At 53.1% G+C, this 23,386-nt stretch overlaps 1 protein-coding gene across 4 annotated transcripts in view; it reads left to right on the top strand.

Annotated features, from left to right (window-relative positions):
• LOC146870694 (plasma membrane calcium-transporting ATPase 4-like) overlaps positions 1-23,386 on the top strand; it is a 1,872,989-nt gene that overhangs the window by 1,498,713 nt on the left and 350,890 nt on the right. For all 4 annotated transcript variants that reach the window (XM_085646147.1, XM_085646144.1, XM_085646145.1 and 1 more), the window contains one exon: positions 22,949-23,163. In XM_085646147.1, coding sequence (XP_085502273.1) covers positions 22,949-23,163 — 215 coding nt within the window. The remainder of the gene's footprint in view (positions 1-22,948; positions 23,164-23,386) is intronic.

The following is a 23,386-nucleotide window of genomic DNA, read 5'->3' as shown; positions in this document are numbered from 1 at the left end:
CAAGGGCCATGTATACCTCTGGTGCACCTGTGGGTCCGATGGCTTTCAATTTGGGAGTGCCACAGGTCTACCTTCAAGCTCCGTTCATGCCATTCTTTCCGGCGACGCCGTCTTGGCAGCTACCGGCGCCGAGATCTTCGACGCCGCTTCCCTCTTCACCGGCGCCGACTCGACTTTGTTCGACGCCGGCTGCTCCAGCGAATCCGCGTTCGACGCCGCTGCCGGTGCCGTCGGATTCGAACACGACGCCGCTGGTGCGGATTCGTTCCAGCAGGGAGGCACAGAGAGTGGTGGATGAGAGACGCTTTCTGTTGGAAGAGGCTGAAGAGGGAGAGTTAGTCGAATCTGATGAGGTGTTTGAAGAACTGAAGGAGGCAAGTGGACTGGATTTGTCTCCAGAGTGGGAAATCACTCCACCATCGGATGAGCCCTCTAAAGATGCAGCGCCGTATCATGCGGTCATCAGAAAAGTTGCAGAGTTGTTGGACCTACAGTTGCCGTCCACGGAGTTCAGGCCTAATTTGCTTACTGAGGTGCTGCATTCACCTACAGCGGTCTCGGAGCCTCTGTTACCCTTTAATGAGGCTATTATGGAGCCTGTGGTGGAGGTATGGCGCAAGCCTTTTTCAGCTCCTGCGGTCTCCAGGGCAGTCGCAAGGAGATATAGAGTGGCTCCAGGGGATCCTGAATTCTGACTTCGCACCCTTCGCCTGAGAGTTTGGTGGTCCAGGCGGCATGTTCGGGAAGGTCAAAGGGGGCCTTTCCTTAGGTTCCAGGGGACAGAGAGGCCAAAAAGGTGGACCAATCGGCCAAAAAGGTCTTTTCATCAGCCAGCATGGCTCTCAAATCCACGAATGCGACGTGTTTATTGGGGCGCTATATCCATGCGCTAATGGATTCGACAAAGAAGATTGCGCCAAAGCTGTCGGAGGAGGATAGGGCTGGCTTCAATGAAGTTCTGACTGATGCCCAGGCGGCTGCTCGACAAGTCATTCAGAGTGGACTGGACACAGCAGACTCAGTTGCCAGAGTCATGGGGTCTTCTGTTGCCACCAGGAGGGGTGCATGGCTAAAGTCCTCTGAATTTTCCTCGGATGTGCAGTCGACCTTATTGGACTTGCCTTTTGATGGGTCTGGCTTGTTCGGGAAGAAGGCGGATGCTGCTCTCGAACGCTTCAAGGAGAGTAAGGCTACGACTAGGTCGTTGGGCCTTCAATCCCAGCCGAGAGGTGCTTTTAAAAGATATAGGGGCTTTGGAAAGGCGACTTTTCGCTCCTATAGACCGTCCCAGCAGCAGCAGCAGCAGCAGCAAGGTTCCTCGTCGAGAGGTTACAGGGGAAGACTTAGGGGTCGCACACATGGCTCACGTCAGCTCTCCTCCTCCTCTTCCTCCTCCTCAGCCCCTCCCACCACTGCAAAGCAGCCCTAGATTCGACATTCCGGATCATGCTGGTCCTGTGGGGGGCCGGGCCGGCTTACCCATTTTCTGCAAGATTGGGAATCTGTAACTACAGATCTCTGGGTTATAGATCTTGTAGAAAATGGGTACGCCCTTCCATTTCGGGAATTCCCTCCAAATTACCCTCCTTGCCAAGGGGCTTGCTCGGAGGACCACCGTCTTCTCCTGCAGGTGGAAGTCCTGAAGTTGTTTCAGAAAGGTGCGATAGAGGTGGTTCCAGAGCAGGAGAGGGGTCAGGGATGCTACTCCCGGTATTTCCTGATTCCGAAAAAGGACGGCAGGTTGCGTCCGATATTGGACCTCAGAATTTTGAATTTTTACCTGAAACAGGAGAAGTTCAAGATGCTCACCCTTGCGCAGGTTCTTCAGGCGCTGAATCAGGAGGACTGGATGGTGTCGCTCGACTTGCAGGATGCGTATTTTCACATCCCCATCCTGAAGTCGCACAGAAAGTATCTCCGTTTCACGGTAGGGTCGCAACATTATCAGTTTGCGGTCCTACCGTTTGGTCTTACTTCAGCACCTCGAGTCTTCACGAAGGTGATGGCAGTGGTGGCAGCCCATCTCAGAAGGACGGGGATTTCAGTTTTCCCTTATTTGGACGACTGGCTGATAAAAGCGGAGTCGCCAGAGAAGGTGCTGCGTCATCTGCAGGATACAACTCTGCTGTTGTACAAATTGGGTTTTTCGACCAACGTACCCAAATCTCACCTGGTGCCCTCTCAGCGCAACCTGTTCATAGGTGCGGTGTGTCGAGCATTCCCTCCTCCTCAAAGGATTCTCGACATACAGGAAATGATTCCTTTATTCTACAGCGGAGCGGTCGTTCCAGTTCTGAAGGTCCTTCGCCTGCTCGGTCTGTTCGCTTCCTGTATCCTGTTGGTCAACCATGCACGCTGGCACATGAGGGCGCTCCAGTGGTGCCTCCGCAAGCAGTGGTATCAGCACAAAGGGGATCTCAGGGAGTCTGTGAGGGTCTCCAGAGAAGCTGCAGCGGATCTATCTTGGTGGAGCGTGGAGGGCAATCTGTTAAAGGAAAGCCCTTCCATCTACCTCCATCGGTGACAACAGTGATAACGGATGCATCCACCTTAGGGTGGGGTGCTCATCTGGGGGATCTGGAGATCAAGGGTCTTTGGTCTCCAGAAGAAAGGTTGCTTCACATCAACCTTCTGGAATTGCGGGCGATACGTTTGGCACTCAAGGCCTTCCTTCCTTCCCTTCGCGGTCAGTCTGTTCAAGTCCTGGCGGACAATACGACCGCGATGTGGTATATAAACAAACAGGGAGGAGTGGGGTCTCTTTGTCTCTGCAGAGAGGCCCTGCGTCTATGGTCCTGGGCTCAGGTCCATCAGATTTGTATAATGGCAAATCATCTGGCCGGGGTTCTGAACGTTCGTGCGGACAGTCTCAGTCGGCAGTACTCCGCCGACCACGAGTGGAGGCTTCATCCAGAGGTAGTTCGTCACGTCTTTCGGCCGTGGGGGACTCCTCGGGTGGACCTATTCGCCACTCAAGGGAATGCTCACTGCCCGTCTTTCTGCAGTCTCCAGTATCCGATGCAGGGAGCGTTGGGGGACGCGTTTCAGTTGAGTTGGGGTTCACGACTCCTTTACGCGTTTCCTCCCATACCCTTGATTCCTCGGGTTCTGAGGAAGATTTGCCAAGACCGGGCCCAAGTCATATTGGTAGCCCCGGATTGGCCAAGAAGGGTGTGGTACACAGATCTTCTCCACCTCTCCTCGTGCCCTCCGCTCCGTCTCCCGCTGAGGGCAGACCTCCTCTCGCAGTCGGAGGGGCAGGTTCTACACCCCCACCTCCAGAGCTTACACCTTCATGCCTGGAGATTGAACGGGGCAACCTGAGTTCTTTCTCTCTCCCACCAGATGTGGTGGATGTTATTTTATCGGCCAGGCGACACTCCACCAAATCTATATACTCATATAGGTGGTCTAAATTTGTGCTTTGGTGCGGAGGGAGGTCCATTGATCCCTTGAAGGCTCGTCTGTCTAATATTCTACAGTTTGCCCTTTCTCTTGCTCAGCAAGGCTTTGCTGTGGCTACTGTGAAAGGATATTTATCGGCTCTATCGGCTTTCCTTTGTTTGCCGGATCAGCCGTCATTATTCAAATCACCTATTGTTCTTCGTTTTATTAAGGGCCTTACAAACAAGTTTCCTCCTACTCCTTTTATTGTGCCTCAATGGGACTTAAATCTTGTACTAACCTATCTTATGGGTTCTCCATTCGAGCCCTTACACAAGTGTCCCTTGAGGCTGTTGTCCTTTAAGACAGTTTTCCTCGTTGCAATCACCTCGGCAAGGAGGGTAAGTGAGCTTCAAGCTCTAAGTTCAAAACCCCCATTCTTGACCATACATGCTGAACGAATGGTACTCCGGACCAGGGCTGCGTTTTTGCCTAAGATGGTAACTCCCTTCCATCTGGGGCAGTCCATTACCCTTCCTTCTTTCTATCCTCACCCTTCCAAGGAGGAGGAGAGACTTCACCGCTTGGACCCTAAGAGGGCGGTGAGCTTTTACCTGGACAGGACAAAGGACGTCCGAGTTGATGACCAGCTCTTCGTGGGCTTTGCTGGCTGCAGGAAAGGTCGAGCGGTGCACAAGCGCACCCTTTCCAGGTGGATTGTCTTGTGCATCAAGATTTGCTACTCCCTAGCTGGTAAGGAGCCTCCGGAGGGTTTGAGGGCTCATTCTACCAGAGCAAAGTCTTCCACATCTGCCTTAGCTAGAGGTGTTCCAGTGGAGGATATTTGTAGGGCGGCAACTTGGGCCTCCCTCCACACCTTCGCAAAGCATTATTGCTTAGTGTTAGACGGCGACCTCAGAGGAGCCCGGAAAGGGGGTCCTGACTACCCTGAGACCCACCCTCAAAGTATCGTAGCCGGGCACTGGCGGGAGATTCCCCAGGGGGAGGATTCTCGCAACTAGGATCGTACTTCTGGCACCACACGACACAGAGGGACCACACTGGGTATTCTTAGAACAAGCTTTATCAAACAGGTATCACTGCAAATATGTACAAGGTGAGCACGGGCTCAAGAGTCTCGGAAAGGTAGGGGGGTAGCGGGACTGTCTCTGGTAACGGTTCAAAGCAGGGACGTACCCGGCGCACAGCTCACAATCCTCGAGCTGGGGGATACGTGGTCGGAGGTGGGGTCCGGCGGGACCGTGAGAGTCTGGGGGAGCCGCGAGTCACTCAGCAGGGCTCAGGTACAAGTTCGGAGGTCTTACGATCTTCAGGGAGCCGCGAGTCACTCAGCAGGGCTCAGGTACAAGTTCGGAGGTCTTACGATCTTCAGGGAGCCGCGAGTCACTCAGCAGGGCTCAGGTACAAGTTCGGAGGTCTTACGATCTTCAGGGAGCCGCGAGTCACTCAGCAGGGCTCAGGTGAGTTCCAGTTCCAGGAGCCGCGACCACGTCAGCAGGCTCTCGTTGTTCCAGCGTCGAATCTGCCGGACAGCCCCAGAGCACCCCTTGTTATAGTTCGACCCCTCTTTGATGTCCGGAGTCTGTGCAGGCAGGGGTCTTGTCACCTGGGGGTCGCTTGTCGGGATTTCCTGCTATAGTCTTTTGATCCTTTCAGGGCCGGGTCGGGAGGAGTCCCAGACACCCAGCAGGCGTGGAGCCAGCCCTCAGGGAGGCCGGAGGGCCGATCGAAACCCATCGTCCCGGGGGAGTTCAGAGGTGCGATAGAAACTGCTCCTCCCTCTCTCATCCCCTGGAAGCGTGATGTCCTCCAGCCGGAGTGGCGCCTCTATGCCCGGGTCGCGCTGGGGCCGGGCGGCCATCTTGGTGCATGAAGTGGGCACGCGGGCCCGGGGTGGCCGAAAGGGGAGAGGCCAGGGACGGAGATGTCCGGGTCGGTGCGTGTGTCCTGGTGGGGAGGTTCGGCCGGGCCGGGGGCTTGGGCTGTAGGTACCAGGTTTCGGTGGTGCGGGGGCACGGAGGGCCATTCTACGAGGCCGGGTCCAACACGCGTCCCCCCCAGCTGAAAGCCGGAGAGAACTGCCCATCAGCTTGGGGGGTTCTCTTCGCTGAGGCGGAAGAACCGGGAGAGGCCGTCAGCATTGGCGTGGTCCGTACCAGGGCGGTGTTCTACGGTGAAATCCATCCCCTGGAGGGAGATTGACCACCGCAGTAGCTTGGGGTTTTCTCCTCGCATCTGCATGAGCCAACGTAAGGGCCGATGGTCAGTTTGGACTCTGAAAATGGGTGCCAAACAGGTAGGGTCGTAGCTTTTTGAGTGCCCAGACCACGGCAAAGGCTTCGCGCTCTATGGTGCTCCATCTTTGTTCTCGGGGCAACAGCCGCCGACTGAGGAAGGCGACGGGCTGGTCTAGGCCTTGGTCATTTACTTGGGACAGGACGGCCCCAATGCCATGCTCGGAGGCATCGGTTTGGACTATGAACTCCTTGGCGTAGTCGGGAGCCTGGAGGACGGGGGCAGTACACATGGCCCTTTTTAGGGCATCGAAAGCTTCCTGGCAGGCAGCCGTCCACTGCACTTTCTTTGGCTGTTTTTTAGACGTGAGTTCTGTGAGAGGGCCGACAAGGCTGCCATACCCCCGAATGAATCTTCGGTAGTAGCCCGTGAGTCCCAGAAAGGCTCGGACCTCCGTCTGGGTGATGGGTGGTTCCCAGGCCAGGATGGCGTCGATCTTTGGCTGTAGCGGGGCGACCTGGCCACTCCCGACCTGGTGCCCCAAGTAGAACACGGATCCTTGCCCGATCTGGCACTTGCTGGCTTTTACTGTGAGGCCTGCCTGGCGCAGGGCGATTAGCACCCTGCGGAGGTGCTGGAGGTGCTCACTCCACTCTGAACTGAAGACAGCGATGTCGTCCAGGTATGCCGCACTGAACTGTTCTAGCCCGGCCAGGACTCTATTCACCAGTCGCTGGAAAGTGGCCGGGGCATTTTTCATCCCGAAGGGCATTACGCGGAAGCGGTAGTGCCCATCGGGGGTGGAGAAAGCGGACCGCTCTTTGGCCCCTTCAGTGAGCGCAATCTGCCAGTATCCGCAGGTGAGGTCGAAGGTGCTGAGGAACCGGGCTGCCCCTAGTCGGTCAATGAGTTCGTCGGCTCGTGGAATGGGGTGGGCATCGGCTCGGGTGACGTCATTGAGCCCCCGGTAGTCTACGCAGAACCGGAGCTCGGGGGCGACACCGGGGGCCGCTGCCTTCGGGACCAGGACCACGGGGCTGGCCCAGGGACTGTCAGAGGGCTCGATCACCCCCAGGGTCAACATCTTCGAGACTTCCGCTTGAATGCAGGACCGGACCCGGTCAGGAACCCGGTAGGCTCGGTGTCTCACCGGCGGGCTGTCCCCGGTGTCCACATCATGAACACACCAGTTGGTGACCCGGGGGGTCAGGGAGAAGAGGTCAGAAAATTGTCTTAGGAGCTGGCGGCAGTCCGCTTGTTGCTGGGCAGTGAGGGCTGGGGAGAGGTTCACTCCTTCCACGGAGCCATCCTGCTCCTTGATACACAGGAGGTCCGGGAGGGGATCCGACTCATCTTCGGCCCCGTCATCGGTGGCCAGCAGGAGGCTCAGTTCTGTCCGCTGGAAGTGAGGCTTGAGGCGGTTCACGTGCAGGACCCGGAGGGGATCCCGAGGCGACTGGACGTCCACCAAGTAGGTGACTTGGCTCTTCTTCTCGACCACTTTGTAGGGCCCAGTCCATCGGTCCTGGAGAGCGCCAGGCTTCACTGGGGCCATGACCCACACCTGCTGGCCCGGCTGGAACTCGACCAGAGTAGCATTCTGGTCGTACCAGCGCTTCATTTCTTCTTGACTCGCCTCCAGGTTGGCCTCGGCCAGTTCTCGGAACCTCCTGGTCTGGTTCCGGAGGGCCAGGACATATTGGAACACATCTCGGGGGGTGGCCTGGGGTGCTGCCTCCCACCCTTCCTTAACTAAACTGAGGGGACCTCGGACGGGGTGCCCATAGAGTAATTCAAACGGGCTGAACCCTAAGGACTTCTGGGGGACCTCCCGGTAAGCGAACAAGAGGCAGGGGAGCAGGACGTCCCACTTACGCCGGAGGGGCTCTTCTAGGCCAGCGATCATCCCTTTCAAAGTCCTATTAAACCTCTCTACTAGGCCGTTCCCTTGGGGATGGTACGGGGTGGTGAACTTATAGGACACCCCACATTGTTGCCACAGGGACGTCATATACCTGGATATAAAATTAGTGCCGCGATCGCTCACGACCTCGCGGGGGAAACCCACCCTGGAGAAGATCCCCATCAGGGCCCGGCCCACCACGGGGGCCGTAATGGTGCGTAGGGGAATAGCCTCTGGGTAGCGGGTGGCGTGGTCCACTAGGACCAAGATGAAACGGTGACCTTGGGATGTGGGGGGGTCCAGTGGCCCCACGATGTCGATCCCGACTCGTTCGAAGGGGGTACTGACGACCGGGAAGGGTTGGAGGGGAGCCTTGCGCTTCCCCCCACTCTTCCCACTGGCTTGGCACGTGGGGCAGGACTTGCAGTGGGCTTCTACCGCTGCTTTCATCTTAGGCCAATAAAAATGGGTCACGAGACGGCTGTAGGTCTTGTCCTGACCCAGGTGACCGGCGAGGGGGACATCGTGGGCTAAGCCCAGGAGGAAATCCCGGAAGCGGAGAGGTACCACCAGTACCCGTCCGGATCCCAGCTCCACTGATTTCTGCTCACTATACAGGACGTTATTCTCCCAATAGATTCGGTGCGTTCCGGTCTGGTCACCTGCGGCTTGGCCCTCGGCCTGGCGCCGCAGCCCGACCAGGGAAGGACAGGTGTCTTGCTCCCGGCAAAATTCTTCTCGGGTGGGCCCGCCCTCGTGGCGCCAATGGGCCAACTCGGGTAGATCCCCCAACTCGGGGACCGGGGCGGGGTCGGATGGTGCGGGTTCGTCGCTGACGACGGACCCTTCCGATGGGGGAACGGGAGGACCCTCGGCGGGGACGGTGCTGGCTACTTTGACCGGGGTGCTCTCGATTTCTCTCCGGGGAGTGAGTCGGGCTGTCATAGATCGGGTGGTGGCACACACCCACTCGGGGAGTCCCATCATTCCTAGGTGGGCCTTGCGCTCTACGTGCTTCCAGGGGGAACTCTCCAGGTCGTTCCCTAAGAGGCAGTCGACCGGCTGGGAGGTTCTTACGGCCACCTTGAGTTTGCCTATCACCCCATCCCACTCGAATGGCACCAGGGCCACCTGACACATACTTTCCCTATTGTCTGCAGATATTACGGGGCAAAAGACATTGGGGAGGATCTGCTCCTCGGGAACTAGGTGCCTGAGGACACCGGTGATACTGGCCCCGGTGTCCCGCAGGGCCTCTACCTGGTGGCCATTGATCTTGACGAGCTTCCCATATTTCTGTGTGTTGGACGGTAGGAGGCTACCAGGGACCATTTCCCTATCTCCCAGGGATACTAGGGCCATCGCGGCTGGTTCCCACTCCTCGGCTTCCTCAACCTCCTCCCCTAGGGCTACGTTGGCTATCTGTCTCGCAGGGGTGACTTGGGTGGCCATGGGGCACTCTGGGTCATTGGCGTAGTGCCCGGGTTTCTGGCAGCGGAAACATGTGACGGTCACCCGGTGTCCCCGTCTCCCAGGGGGCCCTATTACTGGTGGGGGGGGCGCCGGGAAAGGTGGAGGTGGTGTCTTCGGGGGGCTAGGCTGGGACTCCCTCGGCCCTCCCTGGTTCCCTCCCCCTCTCTGGCGGGGTGGTCCGTGACTGGTTCGGGGGTACTCTCCTACCATGCCCCGGGAGACCCGGGTGTTGGTCCAGCGGTCGGCCTCCACGGCCAGCTTCCGGGGATCTGTGAGCTTGCTATCCAGCAGATGTTGACGTAGCTCTACGAAGCAGTTCGCAGCCAGATGTTCCCATAACATGAGGTCAGTGAGTTCGGCAAGGGTGGTGACTTTGCTGCCCTTGACCCACCCATCGAAGGCCCGACTAAAAAAGTTTACATACTCCACCCAGGTGGTGCCCGGGATCTTCCTGCAGTCCCGGAACCGTTGGCGGTACATTTCTGGGGTGAGGCCGTATCTTGTGAGGAGAGCCTCTTTCATGTGGCTGTAGGAGGTCTGCAGGGATAGGGGTAGGTCGAGCATGGTGTCCCTTCCTTCGCTCAGAAACCGTCCCCACAACCCCGCCCCCCAGTCCTTCTGTGGAATCCGATGGGAGGTCATGGCGACCTCGTAGGCCCGAAACCATTGCTGAATGTCATCGTTTTTATAATATTCTTTGACCACATCCTTGGGGATGTGGACCTTCTGTTCCGCTGGGGGGGCCGTCTCTCGGTTCCCCGAGGGCCTCCCGTCTTCATTTCGGGCCTTGGGCTCGAGTTCCTTTAAGCTCCGTTCGTGCTCCAGTTGGAGCTTTCTTCCTTCGTGCTCCTGTTGGAGCTTCTTTTCTTCCAGTTCGCCTTGTACACGCATTTGCTCTACTGCTAGCTTCTTCTCCGCTAACTTCAATTCGCCCTCGATTTTGAGTTTGGCTAACTCGAGTTCATGACTGCGGCTTCTCTCTCTGTCCGCGAGCTCTTCCGGGGATAGGCCCCCGTCTGGTACGATGCCTCGCACCTGATTGCTACTGCTTTCATTTTGGGGGGGTTCGGCTTCGTCGGGGCGCTCCTCCGTGCCTTCCGGGCGGGAGGCCCCGGTCTCCACCCAAGTTTTCAGTGCTTTCTGCAAGTCTTCTTTAGTGTTGAGGCCAGTGGTAGCGATTTTAAGTTCTTTGCAAAATTGTTTTAGCTCTTTGTGTGTGTATTCTTCCAGATGCTCCACCTGGAACACTCTGTTGGCGTTGGTTTCTGTGGAGCTCGTGGCGCTTCCTTCTGCCATCTTTGTTGGTCGTGCGTCCGTCGTTTACTGTACGATCTCTAGGTGATGGGCCCGAATCCCGTCGCTTGCCACCAATGTTAGACGGCGACCTCAGAGGAGCCCGGAAAGGGGGTCCTGACTACCCTGAGACCCACCCTCAAAGTATCGTAGCCGGGCACTGGCGGGAGATTCCCCAGGGGGAGGATTCTCGCAACTAGGATCGTACTTCTGGCACCACACGACACAGAGGGACCACACTGGGTATTCTTAGAACAAGCTTTATCAAACAGGTATCACTGCAAATATGTACAAGGTGAGCACGGGCTCAAGAGTCTCGGAAAGGTAGGGGGGTAGCGGGACTGTCTCTGGTAACGGTTCAAAGCAGGGACGTACCCGGCGCACAGCTCACAATCCTCGAGCTGGGGGATACGTGGTCGGAGGTGGGGTCCGGCGGGACCGTGAGAGTCTGGGGGAGCCGCGAGTCACTCAGCAGGGCTCAGGTACAAGTTCGGAGGTCTTACGATCTTCAGGGAGCCGCGAGTCACTCAGCAGGGCTCAGGTACAAGTTCGGAGGTCTTACGATCTTCAGGGAGCCGCGAGTCACTCAGCAGGGCTCAGGTACAAGTTCGGAGGTCTTACGATCTTCAGGGAGCCGCGAGTCACTCAGCAGGGCTCAGGTGAGTTCCAGTTCCAGGAGCCGCGACCACGTCAGCAGGCTCTCGTTGTTCCAGCGTCGAATCTGCCGGACAGCCCCAGAGCACCCCTTGTTATAGTTCGACCCCTCTTTGATGTCCGGAGTCTGTGCAGGCAGGGGTCTTGTCACCTGGGGGTCGCTTGTCGGGATTTCCTGCTATAGTCTTTTGATCCTTTCAGGGCCGGGTCGGGAGGAGTCCCAGACACCCAGCAGGCGTGGAGCCAGCCCTCAGGGAGGCCGGAGGGCCGATCGAAACCCATCGTCCCGGGGGAGTTCAGAGGTGCGATAGAAACTGCTCCTCCCTCTCTCATCCCCTGGAAGCGTGATGTCCTCCAGCCGGAGTGGCGCCTCTATGCCCGGGTCGCGCTGGGGCCGGGCGGCCATCTTGGTGCATGAAGTGGGCACGCGGGCCCGGGGTGGCCGAAAGGGGAGAGGCCAGGGACGGAGATGTCCGGGTCGGTGCGTGTGTCCTGGTGGGGAGGTTCGGCCGGGCCGGGGGCTTGGGCTGTAGGTACCAGGTTTCGGTGGTGCGGGGGCACGGAGGGCCATTCTACGAGGCCGGGTCCAACACTTAGACACCGAGGTGAGGAGGGACGGACACTTTGCTCGTTCCGTCCTTCAGGATTTTCTGGTATAGAAGGGTGGACACCCTCCTCCGGGAGTGGGGACTGCTGTGGAATCTATTCACAAGGTGAGGAATCCACTGGCAGATGTATCCATCAGAAGAACAAGTTACTTACCTTCGGTAACGCTTTTTCTGGTGGATACAGTATCTGACTGTGGATTCCTCACTGACCCACCCGCCTCCCCGTTGTCCATCCTTCTATACCGGTATTTCTATGCCTGTAATTCTATTGATGGGTTTCAAGTGTGTTTATCACTGTCAAAAGCATTATGTTAGTTCTTGTGCTTTACTATTTATTTTCCACACTGAGTGTGTTGATATGCATATTATGTACTGTGTATACTGTGTATGTATATATTGCTGTCAGTCTGTCCGTGTGCCTCGAAGGCACGGAAAAAAGGGTCGGAACTGACGTCATCACGCCGACGAGGTCTTCTTATGGAGCCGGTGACGTCAGCGGAGTCGCGAGCGGAGCCGTGTCTCTGTGACGTCGTCTTCGACCCCATCGGCGTGGACTGCTACAAAAGTTTACGAATGTTGCTGGTGCAGGGGATATTCACAAGGTGAGGAATCCACAGGCAGATACTGTATCCACCAGAAAAAGCGTTACCGAAGGTAAGTAACTTGTTCTTCTCAACCTACCTTTTTCTGGAACTTCTCTTTTTGGCTCACACACAGACGACGAGATGGCTCAAATGAAATCAGAGCTTGAAACCATGAAAGCTGTGGGTCTGGAGAAGAGGAAGGAGTTCCGCCGTCGTAAGGGATCTGACAGGCGTACCTTCCAACAGAGGGTTCAAACCCCTCACTGGCAAAAGAACCAAGACCAGCAAGAGCAGAAAAAGCAGCAATTCCAGTCTCGTCGATCATCAAGAGGATGAGGGAATAACCGCCAATCCAACAGCGGTAACAAAGCTCAAGGCAAACAATGAGCGATCGCTTCCTCCAACGCTCCAGTGGGAGGAAGTATTTCACAACATCGTCAAGAGTGGCAAAACATCACCAGAGACAAGTGGGTTCTAACTACACTGCGACATGGATACTCTCTTCGTTTCCGGAGTCTTCCTCCCTCAATCCACCCAGTGCATTCGAATCATCAGCTTAAGATGCTACGGGAGGAGGTGGCTACCCTTCTTCTCAAATCGGCCATAGAAAGGGTTCCGAGAGCACAGAGAGGGAGAGGAGTCTACTCCAGGTATTTTCCAATACAGAAAAGAGGTCCAAAAACAGAGTTCAGACCCATCTTAGATTTACGAACTCTCAACAAATATATCAAAAAAGAGAAGTTTCGCATGTTAGCACTCCACCAAATATATCCACATCTCCGTCGAGGCGATTGGATGTATTCGCTGGACCTACAAGATGCGTACTTTCATATACCCATCTGCCAACGTCATTGGATATACCTGAGATTTGTGGTTGGAACCTCCCACTACCAGTTCAAGGTTCTACCATTTGGCCTGAAATCAGCACCTCGAGTGTTCACAAAGTGCATGGCGGTGGTAGCTGCTGCCCTGAGGCGCGCAGGAGTCTTCGTCTACCCCTATCTAGACGATTGGTTACTAAAAGGTCCATCACCCCAGAGTGTAAGCTCACAGCTGACACGCTGCCTAAATCTGTGTCACCGATTGGGGCTCCGGGTGAATTACAAAAAATCCACCCTCAAACCAATGCAGAGAATACACTACCTAGGAGCACTTATAGATTCCGAAGTAGGAAAAGTGTTTCCTTCGGAGGAGAGACAGTTATCCCTCGCTCAAAAAGGCAAACGTATCATGGTCAACAATCTGTCTACAGCGCAACAGATATCATCCCTGCTAGGGGCCATGGCATCTTGCATATTCCTAGTGCCCAACGCCAGGTTAAGAATGTGTCCTCTCCAACAGGATCTAGAGGACAAATGGGACCAAAAGACTTCTCTTTGGGAGGACAAGGTGTGTCTTTCAACAACAGCCAGGCAGTCGATCAGGTGGTGGATGAGTCCGATCAATCTACGGGTTGGAATTCCTTTTCATCAAGAACCCCCATCGCAAACATTGATCACCGACGCATCGCTCCAAGGGTGGGGCGCGCATCTGGGGACTCTGCAGACCCACGGGCTTTGGTCCAGCAGCGAGCAGCTATATCATATCAACATGCTAGAGCTCAGGGCAGTCCATCTTGCCCTCAAAGCTTTTCTGCCCTCAATCAGAACGAGTTCTATTTTAGTACAAACGGACAACACCACCACGATGTACTACCTAAACAAGCAGGGAGGTACTCGTTCCAGGACTCTGTCGCTGGAGGCTCAATCCCTATGGCACTGGATCCTGGCAAGGAACATTTCCATAACGGTGGTACACCTGCCAGGCGAGCTCAACGTTCAAGCGGACTCGCTCAGTCGGCATTTTCAAGATCCAGAGGACTGGGTCTTCAACGACGAGGTGCTAGAGGACATTTTCGAGGAGTGGGACCGTCCGCAAATAGATCTCTTCGCGGACGAAAGCAACACAAAATGCCGAGGCTTCGCCTCAAGGTACTATCGACCAGGGTCAATGGGGAATGCCCTTTTGATCGTCTGGTCAATGACATTTGTGTACGCCTTTCCTCCTCTTCCGCTAATCCCGAAAGTGGTGACCAAGCTGCAACACTCAGCCACCATGATGATCTTGATAGCACCGGACTGGCCGAGGCAGTGGTGGTACCCAGATCTCCGTCATCTATCGATCCGCCCGCACAGGCGTCTGCCGTGCAGGCCGGACTTGCTAACCAAGATGCAGGGGAGTATTTACCATCCCAACCTTCCCTCACTGAGCTTAACAGCATGGCTCCTGAAGTCCTCCAGTATGGCCATTTAGACCTTCCTCAGGAATGTATGACCATATTGACGGAAGCTAGGAGACCTTCTACAAGGCACTCATACTTCTGTAAGTGGAAGAGATTTTACATATGGTGTATTCAAAATCAATATAACCCTACAAAAGGTCAAGAGGAAGTGATTCTACCTTATCTACTTCACTTAGCCAAGGCGGGATTGAAATTTTCCTCCATCAAAGTGCACCTGGCGGCCATTACGGCCTATAGGCGCTCTCCCTCTCAGCTTTCATTCTTTCAACTACAAGTGGTGAAGGACTTTTTGCAGGGCCTCAAAAAGGTTTACCCCCCAATAAGGCCTCCCTCGCCTCCTTGGGAGCTGAACCTGGTTCTTTCAAAGCTTATGAGTCCACCTTTCGAACCCATACATAAGGCTCCGTTACAGCACCTTACGTGGAAAGCAGCTTTCTTGGTAGCTATTACCTCAGCACGTAGGGTGAGTTAAATTCAAGCCCTTTGCTCAAAAGAACCCTACACGGTTTTCACCTTAATAGAGTGGTTATGAGGACTCATCCATCTTTTTTACCTAAAGTGGTGTCCGATTTTCATGTAAATCAGACTATCTCGCTACCAACTTTCTTTCCCAACCCCTCCTCGCCCGCTGAGAGGGCGTTACATTCTTTGGATCTTAATCGAGTTCTCAAATTCTACCTGGATAAACTATCAGAAAGTCTGACCAACTGTTTGTAAACTATGGTGCTGTCCGTACAGGTTTTGCAGCATCTAAACGCTCTATTGCCAGTTGGATTGTGTCATGCATTAAAATGGCTTACCAGCTAGCTCAAAAACCGTTGTGGCCTCTACCTAAGGCACATTCCACAAGAGGAAAAGCGGCTACTGCTGCGTTTCTCAATAATGTCCCACTCTCCGAGATCTGTAAAGCAGCTACTTGGAGATCGGTCCATACCTTCACAAGACATTATTGTCTGGACTCGGACACCAGAGCGGACACTCAAATAGGGCAAGCCTCCTTGAGGAACCTGTTCAACAACTGACTACCTTGGTTGTTTTTTCATTTCAGTACAGTTCTCATTTGCCTGCAGGTGGAAGGTGGGCTCGCTATTCTATTCAGTGCTTATGACTATTGATGAGGATCCCCTGGAAGAGAAGGATAAGTTATTTACCTGTAATCCTAGTTCTCTTCCAGGGGTATCCTCATCAAAGTCATAAGCAACCCACCCGCCTCCCCACGCAAATGAGAGGATTCTATTCTTAAATCTGAAAGAAGTATATCTTTGTGTCTAGACCTACGGGTCCCGCAAAGAACAACTGACCCAACTGTCACCCCTGAGGCATGACGGGATCTTAGGATCAGAGCTGCCTTAAAGGCACGGTGCCAGTTTTTATCTGTACAAGGCTTTTCAGTCTCTATGGTATTGTATTACAATGCAGACTGCAGGCTAACAATGTTTTTAATCTGTGTTTGGCACAGTGTTTGTTTTCCTTTCTCATGAGGTTTGTCTCATAAAAAAAAAAAGTTTTTAGGTGCATTTGTATACCTATGGTGTCTATTTAGTTATTTATATCTATCTGGGAATGTTTACATTCATTATTATTACATTGTCTAGCCTACTATGGGGGCTGCATTGGTTTTTGAAAAAATAATATATGTGTCTATACATATACAGAGCTGTATATATATATGTGTGTTTTTCATATATAATTTTTATTATTTCCGGGGTCTCCGCACATGGGCGGGAATATTCAGTGCTTATGACTTTGATGAGGATACCCCTGGAAGAGAACTAGGATTACAGGTAAGTAACTTATCCATATCAACCATCCGCTCCAGCACTATGAACACCTGATCCCAGTACTCCTGTATTTTCACACATTCCCAGGCTAAATGCATAAATCCCGCCCCCGGCTGCCTACACCTTTCACATCGGTCATTATCTGTTAACTTAAATCTGAGTTTTTTCACTGGTGTACAATACAGTCTATGCAAGTATTTATAGTGTAGCACTCGCAACCTGCAGCTGGCCGAAATCTGCGCTGTTTGGAGGCAGGAGTAACGCCACTGTTCGTCCGTAATGTCCCGCCCCATGTCCTCCTCCCAATGCTGCCTAGCTGAACTAGTTAGCCTCCCTTCATGTGCATGTATTGCATTGTATAAGCCAGACACAAGATGCTTTCCATCTTTGGACCCCAACATCTGATGTAAGGGCCTCAGACATTCCGGTTCCTGCGGAAAGTCAGAGAGAAGCGACCGCATTCCTTGTCGCAGTTGCACATAAAGAAACCTATCTAGAGGCGTGTATCGCATCTCCTGCATGAAATGTTCAAGTGTGCGCAGTTGGCCATCATGAAAGAGGTCTCCCCACGTGCTGATGTGAGCTCTTTTGCATAAATCGTGAAATCCCTTCTCCTGCAACAGAGAGAGGCAAGGATGATAAGTTAGGGGTAACCTAGGGGAATACAGGAAAGGCATGTTCAGAAACTTAGTTATCTGGCACCATGCACCGACCGTGCCAGTGATTGTTGTAGACGGCTCCGCTCGAGCGCGCGTCGAGCCGTATATGAGGCCATTAAGCGGTATTTGCTCTGCAAGCCAATCCTCCACAGCCACTTGGGGCATATAGCGGGGAGAGGGGGGTGTACCCAATAGTAAGCATAGTGTGTTTGGGCGCTCAAAAAGTACACCTCAAAATCAGGAATATTCATCCCTCCTTGAGCATATGGCCTGGTCAATATGGACCACCTCAATCGCGGTTGTTTCCCTCCCCAGAGCAACCTGGTGAGTTCAGAGCGCAAGCGTTGAAAGAAACATTTCCCAGGATGGTAAGGTATATTAAGAAATAAATAAAGAAATTGAGGGAGTATTATAATTTTTATGATGGACGCCCGTCCTGCCAGCGAAAGGGGCAGGGAAATCCAGCATGTCACGTTTGTACTTAAACGCTCCATGGCTGTGCCATAGTTCGCTCTTATAGTCTCGGCCCTATCCCTGGTTATCTGTACCCCTAGGTACTTTAAGTCGTCATGGCACCACTCCAGCGGAAAATCAAGCGGGAACGGGGTGACCGCTTCCGTAAGCGGGAACACCTGAGATTTCCCCCAATTAATACCCACTCCAGACAACCTGCTGAAGTGTATAAATTCTCTTAATAGGGGATTTATGTTGTCCTGGGGGTCTCTAACATAGAGCGTGATGTCATCCGGATAGAGTGATATGAACAACTGCCTGAGGCAACAACGGAACGCCTTATCCCGATGGATCTGCCGTAGCCTGGAGGCCAGTGGTTCCACCGCGATGGCAAATAAAAGCGGGGACAACGGACACCCTTGACGGGTCCCTCTGGATATCAGAATGCGCTGGAATAAGTGCCCGTTAATCAAAATTCTGGCCGAGGGTTGCTATATAATAGTTGAAGCCATGATAAGTACAGGCGTGGAAAACCCATCCTCTGCCGTATCCCAAATAGATAATCCCATTCCACTGAGTCAAACGCCTTGGTAGCATCCAGAAACACCGCGGCGAGTGGGAACTCCGGTGCCACCTGAATCAGCGAGAACAGGGTCCGGAGATTGAGATGTCGCTCTTCCCGGCACAAACCCGGATTGATCTGGGAGTATTAATTTATCCATAAGAAGGAACAAACGGTTTGCCAACACTTTTGCCAATATCTTGATATCGCAGTTTATTAGTGACAATGGTAGATATGAGTCACACAACTCGGGGGGCTTCCCTGGTTTCAACAGAGAGGTGACTACAGCTTCCCTCATTGAAAGGGGCAATATCCCCACCTCCAGGGATTCTTCATAAACCTCTTTTAGCACTGGTGCCATGATATCTATGTAACTTTGATAAAATTCAGCCGGTAGCCCATCCGACCCTGGCGTTTTACAATTTTTTAACTGCATTATTGCTTTCTTTCTTTCATCCAATTCAAACGGAAGGCATAAAAACTCCAGCTGCGTATCACTGAGCCACCCGAGTGCTACCTCCCCCAGAAAGTCATCTAAATCAAGCGATCCCTGTCTCTGCGATGTATACAGGCCTTTATAATGGGTACAAAAAGTGTCTAAAATATCCAGTGAATCTCGTTTTGGCGTTTCCCCTGGAACCTGTATTTCCAATATGTGCGATGCAAAGCAGGGATGTCGGGTTATCTCCGCCAATGCCTTCCCCGGCCTTTCCCCTTCTCCATATCTACGAGCTACCCAATGACGCCCTCTGTGTTTCACTTCTCGTTGCGCCACTTCCTCATGTTCCGTTAATTTCTCACGGAAGACTTTATGTATTTGCCCAGCTCCTCCCCCTTCCATCTGACGTTCTAAACCCTTCCAATTCCTGTTCTAGACTTTGCAGTGTTCGCTGCAAGTCCCGTAGCACACCAAAGCTTTTGGAGAGGCAAAAGCCTCTTATAGTCACTTTGAACGCCTCCCATATTACCTCTACACTATTGACTGAACCTTTGTTCCTACTAAAGAAATCTTGGATCTCCTCCCTCAGTTCAGCTTGAAAGACCGTGTCCAATAGGGCCGTGGGTTGCAGCCGCCAGCTCAGCCTAGGATTATCATAACCCGGCATGGATAGTGTTACCTTCACCGGGCACTGGTCTGAGAAGGTTCTAGCGAAGTGTATTACACTGCGCAGGCCCGATCCTAGCCCACTCGACACCAAGCAGTAATCGATCCTTGCCCATGTCCCCCTATATGAGGTAAAGTGGGTGCCTTCCCTTCCCTGTGGGTGTAGGTGCCGCCAGCTGTCTATTAGACCGCCTTCCTCCATAATACCGTGCAGCGCCTCCTGCGCCCTGTTATAGTGATGTGGCGCTGAGTGCGATCTATCCAGGTGGGGCTGAAGTACAGCGTTGAAATCCCCTCCCCATATTATGTGAGTGGAGCCAATGGTCAATATTTTACTCAACAGGTCATTAAAAAACAGCGGGCTATCCGTATTGGGGCCATAGCAGTTTACAAGTGTGATAGAATCCTTTCCCAGCCTTCCCCATACGACAATGTATCTACCTTGCGAATTCTCTGTCACTCCCATCTGTTCAAATCGAACCTGCTTCTTGGATAGTATCGCTACCCCCGAACATACGATGAGTAAGAAGAGAATAAGCGATGTCCTGCCCATTTGCTCGCAAAACGATTACCAGCCCTCGGATCTAGGTGGGTTTCTTGCAGCATCGCTACATTTATTTGTTGCGTGTCTAAGTACGCTAACACCTGCCTCTGTTTCCGCGCATCTAGCTAGTCCTCTAATGTTCCAGGTCAGCACTCTCAAAGTGTTATCTCCCTGCATCTCTGCGACCCATCAATCCCAACCGGATCATAGAATGTGAGTACATATTTTCTGAGCAATGTAGTCTTTGGAAACCTCCCACATTGCATGAAACTACCCGCTGCCATACTGCATAACTGTTTTTAAACACCCGCCCCTCCCCCACCCACTGAAGCACCCCAAACATGCCAGAAGTATGCACCCCCCCTACCCCAACGCCCACTAGTCTTCCCTGTGTTGAGCGAAATTCAGTCTCTCCCGGTTTGAAACCTTGAGAAACAGATATAGGGAAGTCTAGAAGGCAAAACCCAAAATGTTATTAGAAGAGGGTATTCCCCGATGGGGTAACGCCTCCAGGTGACGCACAAATTCCTCTAAACCGTCCAGCTGCGCCCTCCTTTCTCTCGAGTGCCTGGACAGTGTTCGAGGGTGGCTGTCTGTGTCTGTGCATCGTATTCTTCACTCAGTGGTTCTCACTCTGGATGTAATTCTTTCCACTGGTGTGAAGTTCATGGCCTCCGCTGCATGATCTCATGAGGAGTATGAGTGAGGGCACCCGGTCCCATGCGGGATCGTATCCCTGCCCGTTACCAACCCTTTCACTGCTTTCAGTCTGTATCTGGAGAGGGAGATCGTCGCGATTCTTCCTGCCGTGATGTCGGCTTTGGCTGCTTTCGTAATTTCTTCAGGAACTCCTCCACCTGCTGCGGCTTGGTGTAAGAGTCCTGCTTCCCCTGGTGCGTGATACGAAGGCGGGCCAGATATAAAAGGGCATAGTCTATCCCTGCCTGCCTCAATTTTTGTTTCACCGTTAGAAATTTACGACGTTCTTCCTGCACATGCAGCGTGAAATCTGGGAACATTGTGAAGGACACTCCCTCATACGTCAATTCTCTTTTCTCTCTGGCAACTCTTAACGCGACATCCCTATCTCTGTAGTTCAACAGGCATGCGATGATGGGTCTGGGCATACCTCCAGGTGGCGGTCTCGGCTCAAGTGAGCGGTGAGCTCGCTCCACTATAAAGTGAGGAGAATGTGATTCCGTGCCCACCACAGCCCTTAGAAGCTTTTCAATATACTCCTCCATCCTCCCCGCGTTGGTGCTCTCTGGTATTCCTAAAACGCGTATATTATTCCTGCGACTACGCGCTTCTATGTCCTCATTTTTAGCAGCGATGATTTTAAGCAGTTTATCAAGCTGTGCCATCGTCTTTTGTACTTGCTCCGCAGTGTCTTCGACAGTGGATATACGTTGCTCAGCTTCTTACAACCGCGTCTCATGATCTTCCAGGGTGCGGGCTATGGCATCCATTTGCGTCACCGTTGTGTCCATTTTGCCTCTGATGTCCGTAAACCCCTGCCGCATCTCCAGCAGGAGTACATTCAGACCATCGCCTGCTGTGGGTTCCAGTGTTGCCGGCGCCGATTCCGCCCCTACATCAAGCTCTGCTTGTTGCGGCCGTGCCGATATTTTGGCATCAAATGTGAGCCGCGACTGGCGGGCGGGCGTCCGTCTTCCCCATCTGGTCGTTAATTGTAGTATCAGCCATCTCTACTGGGTAAAGTGAGTGCTCACTCTAGTGGTATCTTATAGCTATAACACTATTCTCCAGTCAGGCAATATGAAGGCACACAGCAACCCAGCGCCTCGACCTGCTTATATTTTCACCACCTGTAGTTGGGAGTCTCCGCCCCCAGTTCCATAGGCGAGCACACCTCAGCGTACCTCGTGCCCAGTCTATAGGAAGTATGGAAGCAGTTCTGAGTATACGTGCTTATCTCGCAAGCTACCAGCAGCGAGTTCTCCAATGCGCTACCTGCGCACATCTTCCTGCTTTCACTGCTATTCTCCGTTGTGGCTCGTGATTAGATCCTGAGCGTACCTGTGCTTTTATTCTGTTCTCCCAAGCACGCTCTCAGGCCTGATGATTGTCAGTTCCTATCCTCCATATAAACGTAGGACGATGGGCCCTCCACCAACTCTCTCAGATCTCTGTAACGCTGAAGGAGGCCCCACTTGCTCCCACTACATCTGAGGAGTCCACTGCCAAAGCGCTATGGCACTCCGCCGTAGGGCGGCGATGGGCCCACACCAATGGACTGTCACTGCCGCTATTTCCCCCGGTTTCGTGCCCATCGGTGCTGTCTATTGCCAGGCAACAACGCGGTCCCTGCGTTTCACTATCAATCGTCTCACCCACACTCAGGCGGACAGCTGTAGATGCCTGCCAGTCAGTCTCGCAGCCCCCGATGTTCCTTGGGCCGTAGCGCTACTCGCAATCTCACCTCCGCCGCTGCGAGCGTTGTCGGATGCAGCAATGTGGGTGATTCAAGGTCCTGTGCGCCACAGCCGCCACTCGTGACCGCATCAGCCCTCCAGGACGTAGCATAGCTTCTCAGCGTCCTCCCCTTCCACCGTCGCCACCAGGCCGCTTACCCTCTACACTGATGGGTGATGAAGGTTGTGCACCAATCAATAGTAGTCAAGGGGGTCGGGGCAGTCGAAAGCTTCTCTTCGGCAGCGCCGTTCGTGCCTTCCGGCCTTTCCGATCCCTGGAGACCGCGCCCCTCTCGTACGTCGCTGCGCCGCCACTCAGCTCCACAGCACAGGAGGGGTATCTTCGGTCTGCTCGTTCAACTCCTAATTGCTTGCAAAACGGCTCGATATTCAGCCAGTTTCCGGCACCGCTAGCGCCAGCAGCAGAGCGGGAACATTTTACACACAGTCTCGGTTATTTTACAGCGAGTGATGCAGTATAAATACCGGATTGTTAATCCAGCCTGCGGGAGCCTCACAGAAGTGCGACCATTCCGCTCGTGCGCCACCTAGCGCCCCCTGGTATTTCCAATACTTTACTAAAGCGGTGCACTTATTGTCAACCTCTCCAATTCTCTGTTAGAATTTCCGTTCAAACTTGCACCTTCATTGAGTGCTACATTAGTATGCGACTAGACATTTGTAAATGTGTTCTGCCGTTAGATGTCTCTCTTATGTAACTTGTTAAAGCGTTAGAGTTTCCTGCCCAATTAGAAAATGTGTCTTTACAGCTGATGTTACCAATTTGAGATGTGCAGGAATTTGCATATAGAAAACTGAACTCATAAACTAGATTTTAGGCTGAAGTTTTCCATGTGGGATGGGGGGTCGTGTGAGGTTTTTGAGGTGGGTGTCTTTGAATAATAGGGTAGCAGAATTCTAATGAAAGTAACTTGTGGCAAAACTTAAACTGTTTTAACTCATCTTTTCCTAGGCCTCATCATGTCTGCAATCACTGTCATCATCTTGGTGTTATACTTTGTAATTGACACTTTCGGGGTTCAAGGGAAGCCTTGGCTGGCAGAGTGCACGCCTATTTACATCCAGTATTTTGTCAAATTCTTCATCATTGGCGTGACTGTCCTTGTGGTAGCTGTGCCTGAGGGACTTCCCCTGGCAGTCACCATCTCCCTGGCATACTCTGTGAAGGTAAGTCTGACATTCTTAGGTTGGCCTCTTAGGGTGAGAAGTATTTCTACATATTGTCTGCATGTATTTAGTGATGTATATGTTCTCGAGCTAGACAATGAAAAAATAATTATACAATAAACTACATGATGCATGGATGACTGTGATCAACTGGAGCTGCCTAATTTACCAGTCATCTTCCTCCTTCAGCAAGAGCAGAATAGTGTCAATATTTATTTAATTA

The sequence above is a fragment of the Triturus cristatus genome, chromosome 1_1, assembly GCF_964204655.1.
Source record: "Triturus cristatus chromosome 1_1, aTriCri1.1, whole genome shotgun sequence".
NCBI lineage: Eukaryota > Metazoa > Chordata > Amphibia > Caudata > Salamandridae > Triturus > Triturus cristatus.
This window is presented reverse-complemented; position numbering and strand designations above follow the sequence as displayed.